The sequence below is a fragment of the Megascapheus bottae genome, chromosome 33, assembly GCF_031878675.1.
Source record: "Megascapheus bottae isolate mThoBot1 chromosome 33, mThoBot2.hap1, whole genome shotgun sequence".
NCBI classification, from domain to species: Eukaryota; Metazoa; Chordata; class Mammalia; order Rodentia; family Geomyidae; genus Megascapheus; species Megascapheus bottae.
Window position 1 is genome coordinate 6812047 of NC_143541.1, and position 21747 is coordinate 6833793.

A 21747-nucleotide genomic window follows, 5' to 3' on the forward strand; every position below is an offset into this window, starting at 1 on the left:
GTTTTGACAACAGTTTAAAATCTGCATTCTGGCTGAGGTGCCTTAGGCCATCGTGGAAGACATATCTGAACTCCTGTGGATTCCAACACCTACCCCAGCTGTGGGCCAAGCCCATGTCTCTTAGGACAGAGTCCTCTGAGGCTCTGAGGCTCTGAGGTTATAAACCACAACAACGGAGGAGATCGAAAGCCTGTTAGCCCAGTCTGAGGTGACCACAGCAAGGCAGAAGATGGCCAATTAAAGCTTGTATTGTTTCAACCTGTGACTCCTGGAGTGTATTTATTTACCTTTGGTATCCTGAAACAATTCAGTATTGTACTTTCTAAAGACATAACAGTATTTTCTCCTGAACTCGTGATAGGCGACACAATGTCTAGTGTCCAATATCTCCTGGGCTCTCAAGAATTTCCCTCTAACTACTGCATAGGCAGCACCAGGACAAATCCATGCTGGATAGCATTCTAATGCATGCTTGGTATTTCACAAGCACCTGCTGTCTACATGTCAGTCTCTGCTGGGAGCCACAGAAATGAATAAAGTCATGCTTTCTGCCAACCAGAGCTCATAGCTTCTCGGAAGATATGCAGAAAGGCAAGCCAACACTGTGAGATAAATACCCAGCAGAGATGTGGTCTATCTGCTGTGGCAGTGTGGAGAAGAGGGCTGTGAGATCTGTTTAGCATTAAAGCTATTAGCAGGGGCTTTGAGCTGGGCCTTGACAAGTACAGAGTGGCTAGCTACCTTGGCAAGGATAGCTGGCGGTACCATGTCCTGTAAGGCTCCAGTCTGCACCGGCTCTGGTGTAAGGGTGTGCCTGGCTCGGGCACAAGGCAGCTGCTGAGATGTTATCACTACCAGGAGCAGTCCTTGTGCATCTCAAATAGGATTTGGTGAATCAAGAACTAGAGTTCTTACCCCTCTAGCCAGTCATCCCCAAACTGTGTTGCACGGCATCTGCCAGGACTCCTGAGTAGGGACTGAAACCCTAGTTGCCAGAAGTGGACATCTGATGATGCCCACACCTTTCCCCAGCCCCCTCCCCTTCCCTGTCTCATCTGCCCCTGTCCACGGCAGCGGTGGCCCCCAGCGGGTACCGTAAGCACACTGTCTGTGTGTAAACCCACCCTGGACTTGGAGGCCGGCTCCCGGGAGCATGCACAGAGGCCGATGCATGAAGATAAGGACTGTCATGAATGGCAGAGCATGTCCTGCTCAGGGAACTGGAAGAAGAGTATGCCTGAAACAGGGCAGACGGATCTGTGAGACTCTCAACTCCAATTAGCCAGCCATGGAAGAGTGGTTCAAATGGTAAAGCACCAGCTGCGAGCATAGGGAGAGCACAAGGCCCTGAGTTCAAGCCCTGGTACCAAGGGACCCCCCTTTCCTCACCCTCCCACCTACCCCACATCCGTGCAGAGGGACAACTCAAGGAAGGCAGTATGGAAAGTCAAGAATGCTTAGCTCCAAACCGACTTGGTGCAGTATAGAGGGAGGATGGTGAAATCAGCCTGAAATCCTTTCAGACTCCTCAGGAGACTTGATGGGGAGAGGGAGCTGTCTGGGGAGTCAAGAGAAAGAGGATCTCTTCCTCAGCCTTGGCACTGTTGCTCAAGTCTGGGGGCTCCAGGCGCCTGCTCTGTAGAGTCCTGGGGCTCCAGTCTCCACCTCTGCCAGCCACTGGCCTCCCAGGGGAGTCAGGAGTCAGTAGCCACCTTCCTCTCTGGCTGCCCGGGCTGGGCTGTGGCTGGGCCCAGCAGCCACAGCTGGAGGGGGGCGGAGCTTGGTCTCTGCGGTCGCCAGGCCTGGGGCTGTGGTCTGTCCCCAACCACTACACAGGCGGAATTTTCCTCTCTGCCTCTGGCCCTGGCCTGTCTGCAACCAGGGTGCTGGACTCATCTGAAACTCCCCTGGGCTGTCACTGACATTCCTGTCTCGTGGGCATCTGTGCAGTAGGGGTGTGAGGGGATTGGCAAGTCTTTGTAGAGAGGCTGAGAAGGACCAGGTGTGTTTTTTTGTTGTTGTTGTTTGTGCCAGTCCTGAACTCAGGGCCTGAGCACTGTTTCTGGGCTTTTTTTTTTTTCCCTCAAGGCTGCCACTTGAGTCACAGCACCACTTCCAGCTTTATTCTATGTATGTGGTACTGAAGAATCAAACCCAGGTCTTTGTGCATGCGAAGCAAGCACTGTATTTCTAGGCCACACTCCTGGCCCAGCAGGTTTTCTACAGCTGTCCTGCATCTTGTTTTCTTTTCCTCCTGTCTTTCCTTGTCATTCTTTTCTATTCTACCTTCTTTTCCACTTGTACCCAGCACTAACCATTTACGATTCTGAGATAACAGATAAAAATCTGCCTGCAGTGACCTCTTGATCAATATACCATGTGCTGAGATCTAGAACCGAGGTCTTTATGTCTTTTAATATTGGTGGAGTGAAGACAGAAAAGAATGAATGAATGGGCAAATGAATGTCAGGGCTCGGAGGAGGGAGGCACAAGCTTGGAGGGCTTCCCGGAGGCACCTGTTATCAGAGCAGTTGCTGGGAGCACCTGCTGTCAGGCCCCACACTCAACCTTCTGAGGGTGGACCCTCCTGCAGGCCCGGAGAGGCAGGCAGTCCTGTTTCACAGAGGGAGAAAATTCTGAGATGGTAGATCTACAGATGATGCTGTCAACACTCCAGAAACACTGTCTGCTCCAATCCTGGGAGAGTCCTGCTGTCCCTTGGTGCAGGGCAGGATGGACAGCTAGGGCAGTATTTGGAGGCACACGGGAGATAGCTGAGGGACAATGTTCCATACTTCCTCTTAGAGTGGGGACCTGTGTCTCAGCTTTTCTGTGATAAGCTGATGGCCTTGGGCAAAGCTCCTTCCCTTTCGGAGCTTCTGTTTTTGCTTGTGTTTAATGAGAATGAGATTTCAACCTAGCAGAATTCAAGAGAGGTACTTACCTATGGGACCTACGGATGTGTTCAAGGTGACCTGAGGTTGCTCAGGTCTAGCTGCAGACGGAGGGGCCGGATGAATCATCAGCAAGGAGACTTTTAAATAATTGGATGGGGAATGCCTTCCATCCGCCAAGAGATGAGGGTTCTGGCAGACAGCCTGCTGCAGCCCGCTTCCAATGGACCAGATGCTATTTTGGAGAGGAGGAAAGCCATTTTCTCAACACTGGCAGTGTTAGGAGAGGAGAAAACCAGGAGATAGGAAAGGTAACTCAGTTCTGGCAGGAATGGAGGGGGCAGGTGAGCCAGTGAGGAAAGAATCGTTAACCCTCCATCTGGCTAGTCCCAGGGTAAAGGGAACGGGATGGGGGGAAATGCTGATGGGGTTTCAGGCAGAACCCTGCTCATAAAGGGCCACGGCTGAGTGTGGGACCTTGGACAAGCCTGTTTTCTGAGATCCCTGAAGCTGGCTGCAGTCAAGAGAAGAAATGAGGCCAACTGCTTTCATTTCTGCTTCCTGGCTGGGCAGGAATTTATACAATGTGGCTCCATGGGTTGACAGTACAGGAATCTTTTTTTTCCCTCAGGTACAGATAACAGTAAGGGCACAGTGAGGGTTTGTTCATTTTTATTTTACAACTTACTAATAGGTTGCCCACATTCTTTATCAGTTTTTGCAGAAATGATTTCTACCTCATAAAGATGGTTGCCAGGACTAAATGAGAAATGAATGGATCGCATCTGTCACAGCCCCTCACACACAGATGATACTCAGTGAAGGTGGCAATTAGTATGACATGCCATTTCACCAAAGCGATGAAGATGCTGCCTTTTCTTTTAGTCTTTAGTAGTCTTCAGACTCCTACTGGAGTTATTACGAGCTTACCTCCAAAAACAGAATGCTCACACAGAGTGTCATGGATTATGATCACAACCTCTTCTCTTACAAAGACTCAAAAGAAAATCGATTCTAGAATATCACATAGCCATCAGGCTATTAAGTGATGAACCAGGAACTCAAACATTGCCTGTCTCCAAGTCAGAACATATGGTTTCATTAAGTTGCTTTCTTCAAAATAACTGCTATCAGGAATATGTTTCCACCATATGTTAGATTTGGGATTGGAAACCATTTATATATAATCTCATTTAATGTTCTTCAGCAACATTATAGAGAAGAATGACTCCCATTTGAAGGTAAAGGAAGAGTTGCATTAAAGAAATGGAATGATGTTGCTTTGCTAAGAAGAGGCTGAGGCAGGGGATGAACCCACACGGGTCTGACTCTAAACGTCTGATTGGTCTATGCTCTTGTCCTAGCTAAGAATTACTGGGAAGTGTGTGTGTGGGGGGGAGCTCTGTAGACACTTGTTCACTGGTACTTTGTAAGTACCTTTACTAACCATGTCAAAAGCATCTCCATTGGCTAGAAACTGCTAGCAGTAGAGGTGGGGGTTACTTCTACACAGCCTTAGTACAGACTCTTCAGTCCTGCCTATGGTGTCGGTTGAATACTAACTAGAAGGAATGCTTTTTCACTCATCCTCAGAGCAGTGTAAGGATGCTGCTGGAAAACAACTGCAGATAAATCCTCTGAGTTTCTCAGGCAGGGGAAACCCACTCTGCGCTGCTCATGTGTGCGTGACAGAGATGCTCCTCCATCACCATGGCAACAGCCAACACACCAGCATGCTGCAGGAGGCTGGAGCTGCTCTGTGGGGAGTCGTGGTCCTAGCTGGGTGAAAATAGGAGCATGGTCTGCTGGAGCTGGGGGTGGGGTGTCTCACCAGCCAGATTCCTTCTTGCTTGAAGCTAGCTTGCTTCAAGCTAGTAAGAACATTTCTATAAAATCCTCGCTAGCTCATGCCTGCATATTACATAGAATCCAAGTCTCCCATGTCTACAAGACTCTGGGTTAATGGGAGATGACATAGGAATGCTTACAAGGAGACTCCAAGGAGACACGTAGTTCCTCTATGTCTTCAAATAAGAGTGTTGATGAAGCAAGCTGCTGATGGATGAGGCTTTTCCTTGGGGCCTGTCAGCATATGCTAATGGAGAATCCCCTGGGCTTTGCTGCCAGCCAGGACTGCAATCTAGCTCTGTGACATTTTAGTTCTAACATCTAATATCAGTGTAACCTCTTAGAGGCTAAATTGCTCCACCGGTTAAAAAATGGGGGGGGGGGCTCTTTTTTTTAATTAACACTTCCCTTGTTGGGGCTTAAATGGAATTATACACAGGCACCCTCGGTTATCAGGTCAGTATCAAATAGGACTTCTTTTTTATTTCCTGGTCCTGGAGATGAGGAGATAATTTCTGATTCCCTCAAAGTCAGAGCAAACAGTGAATTCATGTCTCCAATGCTTCTCTTTCTAAAGCCATCCACCAGTGTTCAGTGTTTCATTTGCAGCGCCCCCCCCCTCACCCCCGCCTGTGTTCCCTGGCTGAGCTTGGTGACATCAGGTGCTTGTTTTTCCCCCAGTGATTCTCTGCCCAGAGAACAGCACAACAGCAGACCTGAGAGATTACCCCAGCCTCAGCTCCAGGCTAGGAAACAGAAGTCTCTAGAGAAGGGTGAAGTGGCTTGTTCAAGGTCACTTAGGAAGGTGAGCTGAAGTGGTTGTTGCATTCATTTTAGCAGGCATGACTAAGCCTGACAGTCACTTCAGGAGGGCCCTCTCACTCAAGCCTGGAATCTCTTAGATGTTTAACATCGGGAGAAGCTTGTCTAGGGAAGATTGTTTTTCTTTTATCTTTTTTGTATTTTAGTTGTAGAATTGGTGTGCATTGTGGATCCATGGGAGTCAGAAATATCAATAGCTAACATTTGCACAGTGCTTTACAATTCATGAAATACACTCTCGCTTATTCCTATTTAGTCTTTCCAGCAGTCCTTCAAAGTAGCTATAATAATTATCACCATTTTTTTTAGGGAGAGGAAACTGAAGTGCACAAAGATACACAGCTAACGTGAGGCAGATGATTTAGGAACTGACTTAACGGCAATCTGACCAAGCTGATGTTGCCATCTTTGTTGAATTGAAAGCTGGGGGGCTGGCTGTCTTGAATGTACAAGAAGGTACCCACAGGCCCACATCAATAGAGATGGCCAACTGACATCAATGGAGCCTCCAAAATGACAGGTGACAAGATGATGTGTAAGGTCAATCACGATGACTCTTGAGGCAGGGCTCTGTCATTTCCAAGAATGCTTCTCCAGTGATCTCATGAGAGCCTCAAGATACTACCACTCCCTGTATGCATATGAGGCACAGAGGCCTGTCCAGTATCACAAATAAACCAATCAATGACAGAGTATGACTAGGAAACAGTGTTTCTGAATCCCAAATTTCTTCTGGTTCTCTTTACAGAAGGTGAGTCTGAATGGAATCCCCAGATCCTGGGAAGTGAGGAAGAGCCAATTAGGCCTGGTTCCAGCCAACTTCCACAGATAACAAGCATTTTGCCAAGTAGCTCCTCCAGGCTAGAATTTCTTCCTTTTTTTTGAGTTGGTCTGCTCAAGGCATTTCAGCTACATGATGCTTAAGGGAAGAGAAATCAGAGGTGATAAAGCATTTTAATTGGTTCTTGAGTTTTAGCAGGATTCCTTCATTGGCAGCTGCCATATGTTTTACCTGTGTTTACAATTCAGCGGGAACAGAAAGATCTCTTAGGGAAGACCTTTCGAAGACTTCTGACCTTCCATAAGGAAGATCTCTTTGCTGGTTGCTCTGGGGGAATGTGTGGCCCACAAGACAGAGAAAGGCTTCCTGGTGTGTGTGTGGGTGTCAGGAAATATGGGTGTTATTCATCCCCAAATCTCCTTCACCCTGTAGTCTGCATCATAATGCTTGCGCAGAGGCACTCAAAACATATTTGCGATGGATTTTTTCAAGATACAATGCATTATACTACAAGCTAATAGGGAAGTTACTTAGTGATGTATATATTATAAAAAGGGACAGCAAACCAGGAAATCAAAAGTTTTTTTTTTTTCTTCTTCTTTTGCTATTTTTGTTTTCTTTCTGTTTATGTGTCTTTGGGAGTGGCACACAAATGGAGGAACTAAGGGTGAACAAGGACAGCCATGGTACTCACTGAAACGTGCACAGCTATCTATGTATGCATCACACCCTCAGCTCTGGGATCTGCTCCATTCTGCAGTACAGCGCCGGCATAGAGAAGGCTTCCTTTTTAAATCAGAGTTTGCTGTCCAAAAAGTTAGAAAGATTGGAGCAAGACTCCCCCCCCCCATCCCCCATCCCCTGGGTGTGTGTGGGGGAATCTCCCTCCCTCCCTCCTTCCAGACAGGCCTGGTCTACCTTATGGGTGTTGTGAGCTTCTCCTGGATTACCACTGGTCCAGAGCCGTGAGGTGCACCTCCCTCACCTCCATGCGGGAGCTGAGGGCCAGCTGGGGTGGAGGAAGCCCTGGCAGAGGAGTAGAATGGGACTTAGGTGCACTACTGGAGTAAGTTTTCCCCTCCATGATCTCATTTCCACCAGCAGCCTGCAGACGTGTCATGGCACCCCCGCCCCCTGGATTAGCTGTGGGAAAAAGGCTAGGCGGGATGGTGTCTGAGGGCCTCCATCGCTCCCAGGAAACCAGACTGTCGGACCCGGGAGGCTGGGAGGGGGCACGCGGGCCACACACGTCCCTGGGGAGGCCGAGGCGCGTCTGACCCACGGAAGGACTGGGAAGAACGGACCGAGGGGCCTTCGTGGTGGCATCGCACCCACGCACGTCGGGTCCACGCGGGCCGGGCAGCCCTGCAGAGCGCGTCCACCCAGGGGAGGGGTGCGTGTGCTCACCGGGGGGGGTCCTTTCCCACCCCCCGCGCGTGGATGCGTGCGTCCGTGGGCCTGGGGGAGCCTGCGCGCACGCGCCCCGGCCCGACCCCGCGGCCGCCCCAGCTTCCACGGGGAGCGGGGACAACCAGATAGGTGGTGGTGGTGGTGGTGACTCAGCTCGTCCCGGTCCCCCAACAGTGTCGCACTCGGGTGTCCCCCATTCCCCCCGCCTCCACCGCACCACGCAACTCTCCAGAGCCAGGCGGGCGGCGGGGCCCGCGGGTACCCGCGCGCGCGGGCGGGCGGAGGCGGCTGCGGCGCCTCTGCGGAGGGGGGCGTGGCGAAGCCAAGCCCCGCCCCGGCCCCGCCCCGGCCCCGCCCCTGCCCCGCCCAGGCCCCGCCCACCCCGCGCGCTCGGCCCGGCGCCCTCCCGCCTCAGTGCGCCGCGGCTCGTCTGCTGGGCTCGCGCGCCGCGGACCGAGCTCGGCGCCTCCGCCTCGGGCCGCCTCCGCCGCCCCGCGCCCCTCGCCCCGCTCCGCCCCGCGTGCCCCCAGACCCCCCGAGCCAGATGATGAACTTCCTGAGGCGCCGGCTGTCCGACAGCAGCTTCATCGCCAACCTGCCCAATGGCTACATGACCGACCTGCAGCGGCCCGAGCCCCCGCCGCCCCCGCCGGCCCCCGGCCCCGCCGCCGCCCCGGCTCCGGCCGCGACCCCGGCCGCCTCCCCGGGCCCCGAGCGGAGGCCGCCGCCCGCGCCGCAGCAGCCCGCGCCGCAGCAGCCCGCGCCGGCGCCGTCGGTGGGCAGCAGCTTCTTCAGCTCGCTGTCCCAAGCCGTGAAGCAGACGGCCGCCTCGGCCGGCCTGGTGGACGCGCCCGCGCCCGCGCCCGCCGCGCGCAGGGCCAAGCTGCTGCTGGTGGTGGACGAGCCGCACACCGACTGGTGAGGGGCTGCGGGGCCCCGGGTGTGGGGGGGGGTCAGGGGATTCCAGGAGGGCACTGCGAGGGGGGGCTGCGGGGCAGGCGGTGGGCTCCACGCAGAGGGGATCCGGGAGGGGCTCGGAAGCCACCGCAGGTGTGGGGAGTTCCCCGGGGAGAGCTGGGGGAGGGGGGTGGAGGCTGCGTCTGGGAGGCCACGGCGCGTGGGGAGCGGGGCGTGGGGTTGTGGGACAGGCGTGTGCCCACCCGTCAGCCAGCAAGGTGGATGGATCCCAGGTGCAGACCTGCCTCCCTTGCCCCCCAACACCCCAGACGGAGAAGCCACCGCTTCATGCGACGAGAAAGAAGATTTTTAAGGATGTTTGGGGAAAAGGGGAGAGACATAGATTCGACAGGTATGGTGGAGATGGTTCCCAGATGGCCATTTAAAAAAGACTGGCCAAAAAATAAGAAAAAAAACAAAGGTAAGGCACCTGGTGAATGGGGACTGGGAATTGGTATTCAGAGGCACAAGGTGATGCTGACTTTTTATTTATTTTAAAGACCCGAGCCCTGGAAGACTGACATGAAAGGTAGATGGGGTGACAGATGGGGTCGCCCGGGTGTCCACGCACTGCTTTCCACTTCCTCATGGCCAGCGAGGCGGCAGTCTGTTTAAGAGTGATAAAATGATTCTGTTTTGTGCAGGAGGAGGGGAGATATGGATGTGTGTGTCTGTGTGTGTGTCTGTGTGTGTGTGTGTGTGTGTGTGTGAGAGAGAGAGAGAGAGAGAGAGAGAGAGAGAGAGAGAGAGAGAGAGAGAGAGAGAGAGAGGCTTTTTCCAGCCAAAAGGTGAAGATGTAAGTAAAATGTTCTGTATTTTTAAAAGGGAACACATTAAAAAAAACAACCTGCCATACTGCTGCAGTGGTGGGAAACTTCAGGATTTTTTCCCTTTTCTTTTATTTATTATTTTTAAAAGGATATGCGGTAATTTTCCCACTGAGAAGGGTGAACGTTGGGAAACTGTTACCCCTAATTGGGAAAGCCATGAATGAGGTCCATATTAGACTAATGAAGTAAGACAGGTTCTTGTTTAATGGGACAGGAAACTGACCTGGAGCATGGCCGGATGGTGGAATCCACTAGTAAAGGTTTCAAAAAAATTAAGAGGGCAGGAATCTGGGATGCTTGTTTTCTTATTCCAGGAAGAGATGTTTATTTTCTCAAGAGGTTGATTCTGGACCCAAGTGATTCTCTAAAAAGGGAGACAGAAGGGTCCACAAGACCGTTTATTTTCATCTTGGCTATACTCTCTCTGTCATTCCTCCAGGTTTAGAGGGAAGGAGGCAGTGCTTGTGAGAGCTGGTAGAAAAATGCACATGTGCAGATGCCTTCCTGAAGGCTCTCATGTGTCCAATCTGAAGAGACCTTTGCATGACTGGTATGATTGGCCTTTTCTCTTCAGAATAGCAGAATGGAAGAGATCTTTTGCCAGGAAATGATAAAAATACATGCAAGAAAGCAGTGCAGAAAGTATAAGAGAATACTTAAGTGATGCTTGCAGCCCTCTTCGAAGAATAACTTGGTTCAGATAAACAGGTGCTTATTTAGAGTTCTGTTGAGTACCCATTTTGTGCCCCAGTCTAGCCCATTGGACTATCTTCACAAAACTGAGGCTTAGAAAAGGTAAGTGATGTGTTCACAGCCATACAACCAACAAATAGTAGGATAAAGGGTTGAGTTTAGGCCTGTTTGACTTTAATGTTGTCACTATGCTATAATGATTATAATATATATTCATGTAATATATGATTAATTCTTAGTTATTAGCAGTATCAACATATGTGAAGATTAGGTAGTGGAAGGACATTTTTGGAGAATTCAGGCTCAAATTTGGGAGACAAAATGGATACACAGAAAAGTTAACAAAAAGGAATAATTTTGGCTGAGACTAGTATTTCAGGAAGTGAGAACTAGACACTTGAGAAGGTTCCACAAAAGATGAACCTTGAAGAAAGGCCAGGAAAAGGGAGAACTGAGGATGACATTGGTGTTTCACTTTTCTTGTTCCGGCCTCTAATCCTGTCCAAGCTGTTTGTTTGGTTCTGCTTGCTTGTCAGGTGTCCGTTGGTAGGTAAATAGTTATTTGTGTGGGTTTGATGACGTGGCCCTCAGATCTTTGTTTAGTTGGAAATGTTTCAGTGGATTGAGATTTGAGGATCTCCTTGGATAGTATTGTTTTCTAGAAAGAGGGCCTGGCATATAGCAGAGGATTTGCCTCGCCCTGGAGACTACCCTGATGATGGAAAGTAATAGGAGATGCCTTCCTGTGAGCGGACTCTCAACTGCTCTCTGATTCTCTCTGAAGTAATAACATTGATTTATTAAAACCCCTCAGCCTAGATAGAGCCCAGTGCTTGATGGCAGTTCTGTGCTTCTCGTTTTTGTGCTTAATAGCAGTTCCCAGAATTGCTGTGTTTGTCTTCTAAATCTGTTAAAAAAAAAAAAACAAAAAACTCAGTTGATTTTTGGTGAATGATTTTATTGAAAAGGGTCTGTGATTAAGGGCCAGGTGCCTGCTTTCCACCAGCACATTAACTTACATAGGCGCTTTTTGCTCCAAGTGCTGATTTGAATAAATTTGTCTCTTTTTGAATACTACCTTGGTACGGTATTCAATAAGCAAGTGTCATGTATACCTACTATAATTTTCCCAGTGTTTGAGTAGGAAGAGAAATATAGCCTTCCAATAGAACTTAAGGATATTTGCCTCCTCTGAATTATGGAATCCTAAAATAAAATAGAGATTTAAAAGAAAAGCTTAAAATAGGCAGCCTCTCTGATTATCCTTAATACTCAGTGGATTCCCCTGATTTCATATCGGCGTGATTGTGGGCAGTGTAATCAGAAGACCTGACTGCTATGTAGATGGTTGGGATATTTGGAGGGTGTTTCTCTTTCTTTTGGTTGAAATATTTTCATTGGTGGCCTGAGATTAATTGCACACTAACAGATCATTGAACAATGTATGTGTGCCATTAAAAATGTAATGAAGCACATTATATGCTTTATTAGTTATTTAATATTTCTTACATTGTCAGAAATGCATCCCATCTTTTGAAGTTCATACATTTGAAGTGGGATTAAGAGTTGATTTTAGTAATCCTTTTGCTCACATAGGGATTATGTGGTCATTGATGTATGCTACTGTTCCTTTGGTTACCCTTTCTGGTTGAATGGCAAATTGTCTCTCAGAATCTCCCCTTCCAGCAATTCTGACTGCAGTGAATGAGTTAGTGTTGTATATGATCATTTGATTTGAAAATAAGTTTAGCACAGATTCTCAATGATCAGAGTGCAGATGTATGTGATAAGAGCATCTTCTCATTATAAGGCACAGTTGCTAAGAAATATGAGAAATAGTATCCTCCTGCTAAGAGCTTACTATGTAGCTAGGTAGATAAAATACATTGTGCTTTTAAATTTTTTCTCACTTTTAAGTTTATTGAGTCATATTTTTTATATTCAAAATGTCCTTGGACCAATAGCATTGGCATTAGTCCGCTTTTTATATTACACAATCTTGGGCCTCACTTCACCCCTACTGAAATAGAGCTTGCAATTGAACAAGATCCCCAGGTAATTTATAATTATATCGTATTTGGACACTTGGTTAGGATATGTGATTCGTGATACAGACAGGGAAGCAACACCATCTTCATTATCCTTCCTTCTTTTTTCCTTCCTTTCTTTCTTTCTTTCTTTCTTTCTTTCTTTCTTTCTTTCTTTCTTTCTTTCTTTCTTTCTTTCTTTCTTTCTTTTGCCAGTCCTGGGGCATGAACTCAGGGCCTGAGCACTGTCCTTGGGCTTTTTCCTCAAGCTACCATTTAAACCACAGCACCACTCCTGGTTTTTCTATATATATGTTACCAAGGAATTTGAACGTGGGATTTTATGCATGCTATAAGCAAGCACTCTACCACTAGGCAAAACTCCTGGCCCCTACACCATCATTTCCTGAGTAGTTACTCTATGCCAGATGTTATGCCAAGCTCTTTACAGTAGCATCATATTGCTATAGAGTTTAAAAGAATGAGTGATAGATGTAGGCTGGATTGGGACTAAGAGGCTTTGTGGGAAAAGTGAGATTTGAATTCAGCCTTGAAGAATTCAAATCAAAGGAGATAACTTTGGCTTTGACAGTAGACAGCATAAAGAAACAGGAGACAACAATGAGACTCGTATACTCCTTTTCATTCTTTTTCTGGCCAGTCTTTGGCATTTTATTAAGAATGGGGGAATTCAAAATATAGTGGTGCCATCTACTGCTCTTTTTTTTTTAACCAAATTCCTGTCTATCTTGGAGACTAAGATGAGTGTTTCCCAGAGAAGAAAAAAATGACCAGATGCCTGTCCGATGTTCTGACCCTCTTCTGGTGACCCTATGTTTGCTGTGTTCTGGGGAACAGCTATCTCATTCTCCATTTCTTTCTCAGCTTAGAAATGTCTTCATTTACTGAGCCTTTCTCAAATTTTAGGCTCTTATATTTCTTTTCTTCTTGGACCATTCTCAGTCTAGTCCTCCCAAGTCTAATTTCTTTTGCTGTTTTTCTGTTTAGGGGGCCTAATTCAGCCTGTTTTAATCCTGCACAAGGCTTGACCTTGTGATGGGTCTTTGGAGTACACAGGAATGTATTGCACTCTTCAGACCCTGTCTCTTCCTAACAAACAGCCATTTTTGAGGATTGAAGTTCTAGACTACAAGGTTCACTAATATTTTAACTGTAATAGGAAAGGGTGCTAATGAAAGATTAATGAACTAGTAAACAACTATCTCCAGTGTGTTAGTTGCCATGACACCCATGCAACACTTGGAATCATGTTATAGAATGTATGCTTTTAGTTTTGAGATACAGAATCTCACAGAAGACAAAAATAGGATAGTATAGTAGAAAGTGCATTGCAAGGGCTTTAAACATCTGGATTCAACTCTACTCTGCCAACTAGCTTTTGGAGTCACCATAGGCAATTTAACTTTTGAAGCCTCAATTTCCATTTCATAAATAAGGATATAGGGTAAACAGTCTGCACTCATAGGCCTTTATAAATTAAGTGATAGAAATAGAGTGGTTTCTGGGGCCGGGAGCTTGGCCTAGTGGTAGAGTGTTTGCCTAGCATACATGAACACCCAAGTTCGATTCCTTGGTACCACATATATAGAAAAAGTCAGAAGTGATGCTATGGCTTAAGTTTTAGAGCTCTAGCCTTGAGAAAGGCCAAAGGCAGTGCTCAGCCCTTGAGTTCAATCCCCAGGGCTGGCACAAAAAAAAAAGATAGTGCTTTCTAAAGGTCAGATCATTTGACAATTTAAAGAATGAAGAAGATACTGTGGTCTACAGAAAACATTTCACTAAAGGGAATATCTGATCTGGACTTTGAAGGATATCTGGGTTTTAGATTAGTAAAAGAGAAGCATTTCAGTTAAGAGGAAGAGTTGATGTCAAGTTTAGGGCAGGGAAAAGGAGAGAAATCTGTTCAAGCTGAGTGAGAGAAATAGTGATATTGCCCCATACATTGGGTTTTATGTAGATTTAGTAATTTGCTATATTATAAAATAGATTATGATGAAAAGTCTAATTTTACAAATGAGCAGACTAAGCCCATGGGGTTTGAACTGAGGGATTACAGTTCTAGTTCATGTTCCTACCATGCTGAATTATCACTAGAAAACATCATTCTACATTTCTCCTTGTCTGCACACCTTGCTGTTTCATTTCCTTAAAGATGCAGAAGTGGGTTGCCATGGGGAAGTTCTTCCTTCCTTCCTTTCCCTACTGACTTTTCTTTCCTCCCTGCCCACCTTGGGATTGAACCCAGAGCCTTGCCAATGAAAGGCAACTGCTTTACCACTGAGCTATACCCACAGCCTGTTGAACAACAGTCTAACATGACAGGCAGATTTTCATGGAAGCTTTAAGGCAACAACTCACCACACGTGTACTTATAGAAGTTTTCAAGTCAGGTAATATTGTTTGCAGACAGATTTCCATGTCACTAAAAATAATTTTGAAAAATCCAATCAAGTTGGGTAAGTATTCCTTCATTTTGGTTGCTCATAGCTTAGAAATCCCCGATTACCAGTTTTTTTTCTTTGCTTGTTTTGTCTGATGGTGATGGTGGAGGCCCAGAGGCCTCTCCTCCCACAGGTTGGTGTGCTTCCTGTACAGGCAGCACTAGGCCCATTCGTTAGGGCGGTAAGTAGCTAGCCTCCACCCCTTTACCTTGAGATGCCCCTTCTCTGGGGCAGCAGCAGACACCCCTTATCTGCCATTTGGACAGTATCCATAAATTCTAGTCCTCCACGAAGCCCCTGGCCCACCCTCTCTGCCCCCTAAGCCCCACAGGTTGTATAGGCCACCCCAGACAATAGCCAGTGTTTCTTCTCATGTGTGAGTATGTGAGAAGGGGGTCTGCCAGTCCCTTTCCCCCTGGCATTAAACTTCTTCCTTTATTCCCTGTACCTGGACCTCTGCATGGTTCTCGGCAAAGTCTGCATATTATCTAACATTGTCAGTCATGGGGCTTGAACTCTGGGCCTGGGCATTGTCCCTGAGCTCTTCAGCTCTAGGCTAGCACTCTACCATTTGGGCCACAGCACCAATAACCAGTTTTCTGGTGGTTAATTGGAGATAAGAGTCTCGTGGACTTTGGTGCCCAGGCTGGCTTTGAACCACCATTCTCAGATCTCCTAAGTAGCTAGGATTATGGGCTTGAGCCATCGGCGCCCCACAAGTTAATTTTTTTGAAGCCTGTCCCACAGGTGAATATGTTTTCTGGAACGAAATTAGGATATGAAATCTTATTTTCTTTTGAAAAATTTGCATGTATTAGTTGTACAAGGGGGTTTCATTTGTAGATTTTCTTTTTTTTTTTGCCAGTCCTGGGCTTGAGCTCAGGGCCTGAGCACTGTCCTTGGACTTTCTCAAGGCTAGAGCTCTACCACTTGAGCTTCAGCACCACTTCCAGCTTTTTTCTATGCATGTGGTACCAAGGAATCGAACCCGGGTCTTCGTGTATGCTAGGCAAGCACTTTACCACTAGGCCAAACTCCCAGCCCCTCATTGTAGATTTTCTGTATGTGCCTATAATGTACTTGAAGTCAGGTCCTCTCATTCTCTCTGATTCCTCTTCACCACTTCTTAAAACAATGTTAGTAGTTCCATTGTTACATTTCCTTACATGTGGATTACATAAGTAACTATTTTCACCCTGTTTCCTCTAGGTCTCTATCCTCAAACAGAACCTGATTTACATTTCTGTCTTTTACTTTCCCTTGGGTTGTCAGGTCTTGAACTCAGCGCCTGAATGCTGTCCCTGAGCTTTTGTGCTCAAGGTTGACCTCTACTACTTGAGCCACAGCTCTCCACTTCCATTTTCAGGTGGCTAATTGGAGATGAGAGTCTCATGGACTTTCCTGCCCACCCAGCTTTATGAATAGCTAAGGTTTCAGGCATGAGCCACCAGTGCCCAGCTCACTTCTGTTTTTCGTTTTTTTTCTTTTTCTTTTCTTTCTTTCCTTCCTTCCTTCCTTCCTTCCTTCCTTCCTTCCTTCCTTCCTTCCTTCCTTCCTTCCTTCCTTCTGCCAGTTCTAGGGCTTGAACCCAGAGCCTGGGCACTGTCCTTGGACACTTTTTGCTCAAGGCTAGTGCCCTGCCACTTGAGCTACAGCACCACTTCTGGCTTTTTCTGAGTATGTGGTATCAGGGAATCGAACCCAGGGCTTTGTGCATGCTACTACTAGGCTACGCTCTTGGCCCTTCATTTCTGTTTTTCTTTTTTTTTTTATTGTAATTAGTAAGAGGGTTACATGATATTTGTCAGATAGAAGGTGCATTAATTCACATACATTGATACCCTTTTACATGTCTTGGTACCCATTACCCTCCCCCCCACTCATTTCTGTTTTTCTTAATGGCTAGTTTTTGCATGTGAGAGAGACCGTGAAATATTTATCTTTCTCATTCTGGCTTGTTTCACTTGATATGATGCTAACTAATTCCATTCATTTCCTAGCAAATGACACAGTTTCACTCTTCATGGTACTGCATTGTTTATAAATACTGCATTTCTTTATCCATTCATAGATTAATAGACACTTGAATTAATTCCATATTTTGGCTATTGTGAATGGCATTGCTCTAAACAGAGTGTGCTGGTATCTTGACTGCGTGTTGACTTGAAGTCCTTTGGATATTTGCCTAGGAGTGGTATAGTAGGATCATATGTTATTTCCATCTTTACTATTTTTTTGGTTGAATATCTTTTTTGTTATGTTTTTATTTTTATTTTTTGCCAGTCCTGGGGCTTGAACTCAGGGCCCAGGCCCTGGACACTTGGACACATTTTGTTCAAGGCTAGCACTCTGCCACTTGAACCACAACACTGCTTCTGGCTTTTTCTGTGTATGTGGTACCGAGGAATTGAGCCCATGGTGTTATGCATGCTAGGTGAGCACTTGACCATGGGGCTACACTCCTGGGCCAAGAATCATTTATGTATGTATGTATGTATTTATTTACCACTCTACCCTTTGAACTATAGTGCCACTTCTGGTTTTTTCTGCGTAGTTTATTGGAGATAAGAACCTTACAGACTTTCTTGCCTGGGCTAGCTTCAAATCATGATCCTCAGATCTCAGCCTCCTAATATTACTGATGTGAGACACGAATGCCTGGCTATTTTTGCTTCTTTTTAAAGCTGCTTAATTCACTTGCCATTTTTAATTTTGATTATATGTTTTATTGGTGTTTAATTTTTATAGCTGCTTATTGTAGTTATTAATCCTTTATCAGAGGCATTAATGCTTTATCTGATGTTAACATTGCAAAATATTTTTGATTTGATGTAACCTTCTTTCTCAATTCTTGCTCTTATTTTCTGACCAACTGGGGTTCTAAAGGAGGCATAGCTTGTGAGAGAATGTCTGTCTGGTAAGCACAAAACCTCCCTGGATTCAAACTCTAGTACTGCCTCCAAACAAAACAAAACAAAATGGAACAAAAAAATAAACCCGTGAGAAATCAGGGTTAATTTTCCACTGTGATAATAGTCTGGAAGATATTTAGATACTGACATTTTGGGGACTCATGGTTATTTTTCCAGTGCAAGAATAGTCTGGAAGGTATTTTGATACTGATGTTTTGGTGATTAGAGATGGGGATAATGAAAACTTTAAATCAGCATGTTCTTAGGAAATTTAGGTCATATTGCTGTTGGCATTCTTCTTTTCTAACCTTCACTTTCAGCAGGTTGAGTTATTTTTAAGCTCAGCTATGATTGTTTGATGGTTGTTGGTAATTTTTCCCAATTTTTGCATTCTCATAGAAAGCTAGAAATTATAAAAAGCTTCTCAAGTTACAAATAGTGGAATTTTAACACTGAGATTGTATGGGAAAATGAGAATTTTTTTTTACCAGTCCTAGGACTTGAACTCAGGGCCTAGGCTCTTGAACTCAGGGCCTAGGCTCTGTTCTTAGGATTTCTCAAAGCTAGCACTCTACCACTTGAGCCACAGCACCACTTCTGGCTTTTTTCTATGTATGTGGTACCGAGGAATCGAACGTGGGTCTTTGTGCATGCTAGGCAAGCACTGTACCACCAGGTCAAACTAATGGTCCAAAAATCATTAATTAATTAACTAATTAATTAATGGTTAGTTGTGGGACTAGAACTCTGGGCCTGGGCATTATCCCTGAGCTCTTCAGCCCAAGGCTGCTGTCTTAGCCCTTTAGCAACAGCCCTAGTTTCAGTTTTCTGGTTGGTTAATTAGAGATGAGAGTCTCATGGACTTTAGTGCCTGAGCTGGTTTTGAACCATGATTCTCATATCTCAGCCTCCTGAGTAGCTAGGATGAAAGATGTGAGCCACCATGCCCAGCCCAAGAATCATTTTTTATTGCTAACTACATACTTGAAAACTACTGTATACTTTGAAAGAATAAACTACTACTTGACTTGGCAAGATGAATTGAGACTGATTTTCAGTTTTGGTTGGAAAAATGTCCCTCAATGAGCTTTGGAAGAATACTCCAGCATTTGCTACGATGTAAAAAAGCTGTTCATCTCACTTGGGATATATTAATATGATTTCTTGTTGGTATTAAGAAAGCAAGCTCAGATTGTGATTTGTTTAAAGTTGCCATACTGAAATAGGTAGAATTGCAGCTAAAATCTCAATTCTTTTTTTTTTTTTTTGCCAGTCCTGGGCTTGAGCTCAGGGCCTGAGCACTGTCCTTGGACTTTCTCAAGGCTAGAGCTCTACCACTTGAGCCTCAGCACCACTTCCGGCTTTTTTCTATGTATGTGGTACCGAGAAATCGAACCTGGGTCTTCATGCATGCTAGGCAAGCACTTTAACCACTAGGCCAAACTCCCGGCCCCTAAAATCTCAATTCTTTATACCTCTTTCCCCTTCAGCTGCCATTTCCTTTGCTGCCGAATTCCTTTCTGAGCTCTGCATTAGTTGGTTAATGATCCTTTTGCATAGCAGCTGCAAGGACAGATACAAAAATTGCTCAATCTGCAAAGAGCCTGTGTGGTTTGTGACAGGTGTTGTGTAGGTTGGTTGAAAATAACTTAAAGATTGACTCCTCCCCCTGTATGTTTTGTTAATTCTTATAATACGTTTATAACTTCAGACTCCTTCTTGTGCCTTTGATGTATTTTGGATGGATTTTTCACTCCCAAACTCAATTCCCTTAAAGCTTCTTAATTTTCATTGTACCTTGAAATTTATTTCCTACCTGGAAACAGAATGGTGTCAGACTGCAGATCCTCTCTGCTAATCTGCCTTCCAGTCCTTGCTCTGTCCTCCTTTCCCTCCCTAATCCAGCTGAGTAATACAGAAAGTTTTGGGAGTCAAGTGAGATTTGGGGGTAGGGGAAAGAAGTTCCTGCTTTGGAATGTCCCTTGAAAATCAGGGGGTCTCTGATCCTGTACTATTCTATGGGTTCTAGACGTAGAGCTTAGCAGTGACTTTGAAGTAACAAAGACTCCCTAGATTCTTTAGTAAGTTGATTTGTTTTCCCCCCATAATTGACTCTTAGAAGCAGGCACTTAGAAAAATGAGCCTTTTGTTTATTTTTATTTTTTAATTGAATGGTTGCCTACATAATCATTTTTACATTCACATTTGTAAGAGCCTTTTGTTTTATTTTTTTATTTTTATGTTTTTTTATTTTTTATTATTGGGGTTTATAGAGGGGATACAGTCCTGGCTGATAATAGGCCTGAGTGCTGTTGGAAGATATGAAGTTTTGGGGACACTGGATAGTCTTCCACCATCACGCTCACATCACCTTGTGTTGCCCCAAATTTCACAACTTAAGTTCAACACTTGGGATTTTCAAGACTGGATAATTGTGGAGGATTCTAGAAAATTAACAGCTATAGGAGGAGAAGTAGGTACTTAAAGGCAACATTTTGAACCTTATAGCCACAATATGGGAGTGGTACCCATGCTTGTGGACTACTTACCTAATGTTGAAGCAGTGAGTGTTGGGTGAGAGACAAGCTCACAGAGTAATAGACTCCATAGAGCCCAGGGATATGTGAATTTAGTGTTCATTTGATTCTTAGAGTCCTTATGCGTAGATGTGGATGGAATGCCTGTTTCCTAGGGTGACGTGAGGCTTAATCGAAATAAAATAGGTCATAAGAGTGCTTTGTAAACTCTGTATGAATAAAACCTTGTTGTCACCATCATTTACCATGTAGGACACCTAAGAATAAGGAGGTAAAAGTACTTTTATTATTTCTGCTGGAGCTAGAATTATTATTTGTGTTCTGCAACCAGACTTTATAATTCTAAAGATGAAGTTTCTGAATATTATTTCCCACACCTCAAGATAATGAGGGAGGATAGAGGACAGAGAGAACATTGAAGAAGGAAATATATAGAGCGGGAAAATACATAGCCCTGTTAAGCCTGTTATCACATTAGCAAACAAGCTTAGTTCTTCTCTTGCCCATTTCCTATAGGTCAGTGAAAAGAGAATACCAAGTGTGGAACATGCTATCTGATTTAAAAAAATGGAAACAATGCTTAAGGTGAAGAGGAATGATGAGTTGATTCTGGAATAGTAGATAGAATTATGATAAAGAAAACCTTGCATACAAAGCTAAGATTTTTGCTTTATCCCATGGTAGTTACGGTGTTTGTCAGGGGACTGACTTGACCATGGTGATGCAGGTTTCTGCAGGGATAATATAGAAAATTGGGAGGAGGAAGATTTCATGTAGCCTTGGAGACCAACTGGGAGCATGTCTTGATTGTCCATTGATGAGTTAATGGGAGCCTAGAACAGGACGTTAGGATGGAGAAGAAGGGATGACTGGGGGGTCAGAGTGTAGACCTAGACCAAGGACTTTGGAACCTATGGCCCTCTCCCAGAGGCAGTTCCTGTTTGCCATTAGAACAAAACTCAAGCACACAGACACTGCAGCTGTGGGTTTTTTTTTTGTTTGTTTTGTTTTGGTCTTGGTGGACAGGGTGGCTTTTCCTGATAGTCCTGAAAGCCTGTCAGCGCAGATAAGTGGTCTTCTTCTGAGACATGAGGCATGGCTAGTTATGCAAATAGCAGCATCCTAACCAAATCCTTCCCCCAAATCTCTGCCTTCTTTGCTTCCCCACAGAATGTTCTAGCAGCTAGTCACTACGGCTGTCTCAAGGTAGATATTACACTGGCACATCCTCTGCTCCAGCTGGCCGTACTGATGGAGGAGGCACCTACTGAAGATTAAGACTAGCTAAGCTTTTTGTCCGCTCAGTGTTCTCCAGGTGTCTTTCCTCCCTTCTCTCAGAACTGACAATAACATGTTAGAAAGAGTCGGGTTTGCATTTCCTTTATGGCTAGGGATGTTGGGCATTCCTCATGTTTTCACTGGCCATTCTTCTTTCTCTGAGAAGTCTCTCATTTAACTCCTTTGCCCATTTGTTAATGGATTTGGGGTGGTGGTGTTGGTTTCTTGAATTTCTTATATATTCTGGGTATTAGTTCTTTGTTAGATGTATATCTGGTAAAACTCTTCTCCCACTC

General features: G+C 45.5%; 1 protein-coding gene across 1 annotated transcript in view; it reads left to right on the plus strand.

The window, feature by feature from the left end:
- The first annotated feature begins 8175 nt into the window (after positions 1 to 8175).
- Positions 8176 to 21747, plus strand: part of Syn2 (synapsin II) — a 98965-nt gene continuing 85393 nt past the window's right edge. Inside the window, exon 1 of the mRNA XM_090323933.1 lies at positions 8176 to 8673. Within this exon, the coding sequence (XP_090180059.1) occupies positions 8300 to 8673 (374 nt within the window). The 5' untranslated portion in view covers positions 8176 to 8299. The remainder of the gene's footprint in view (positions 8674 to 21747) is intronic.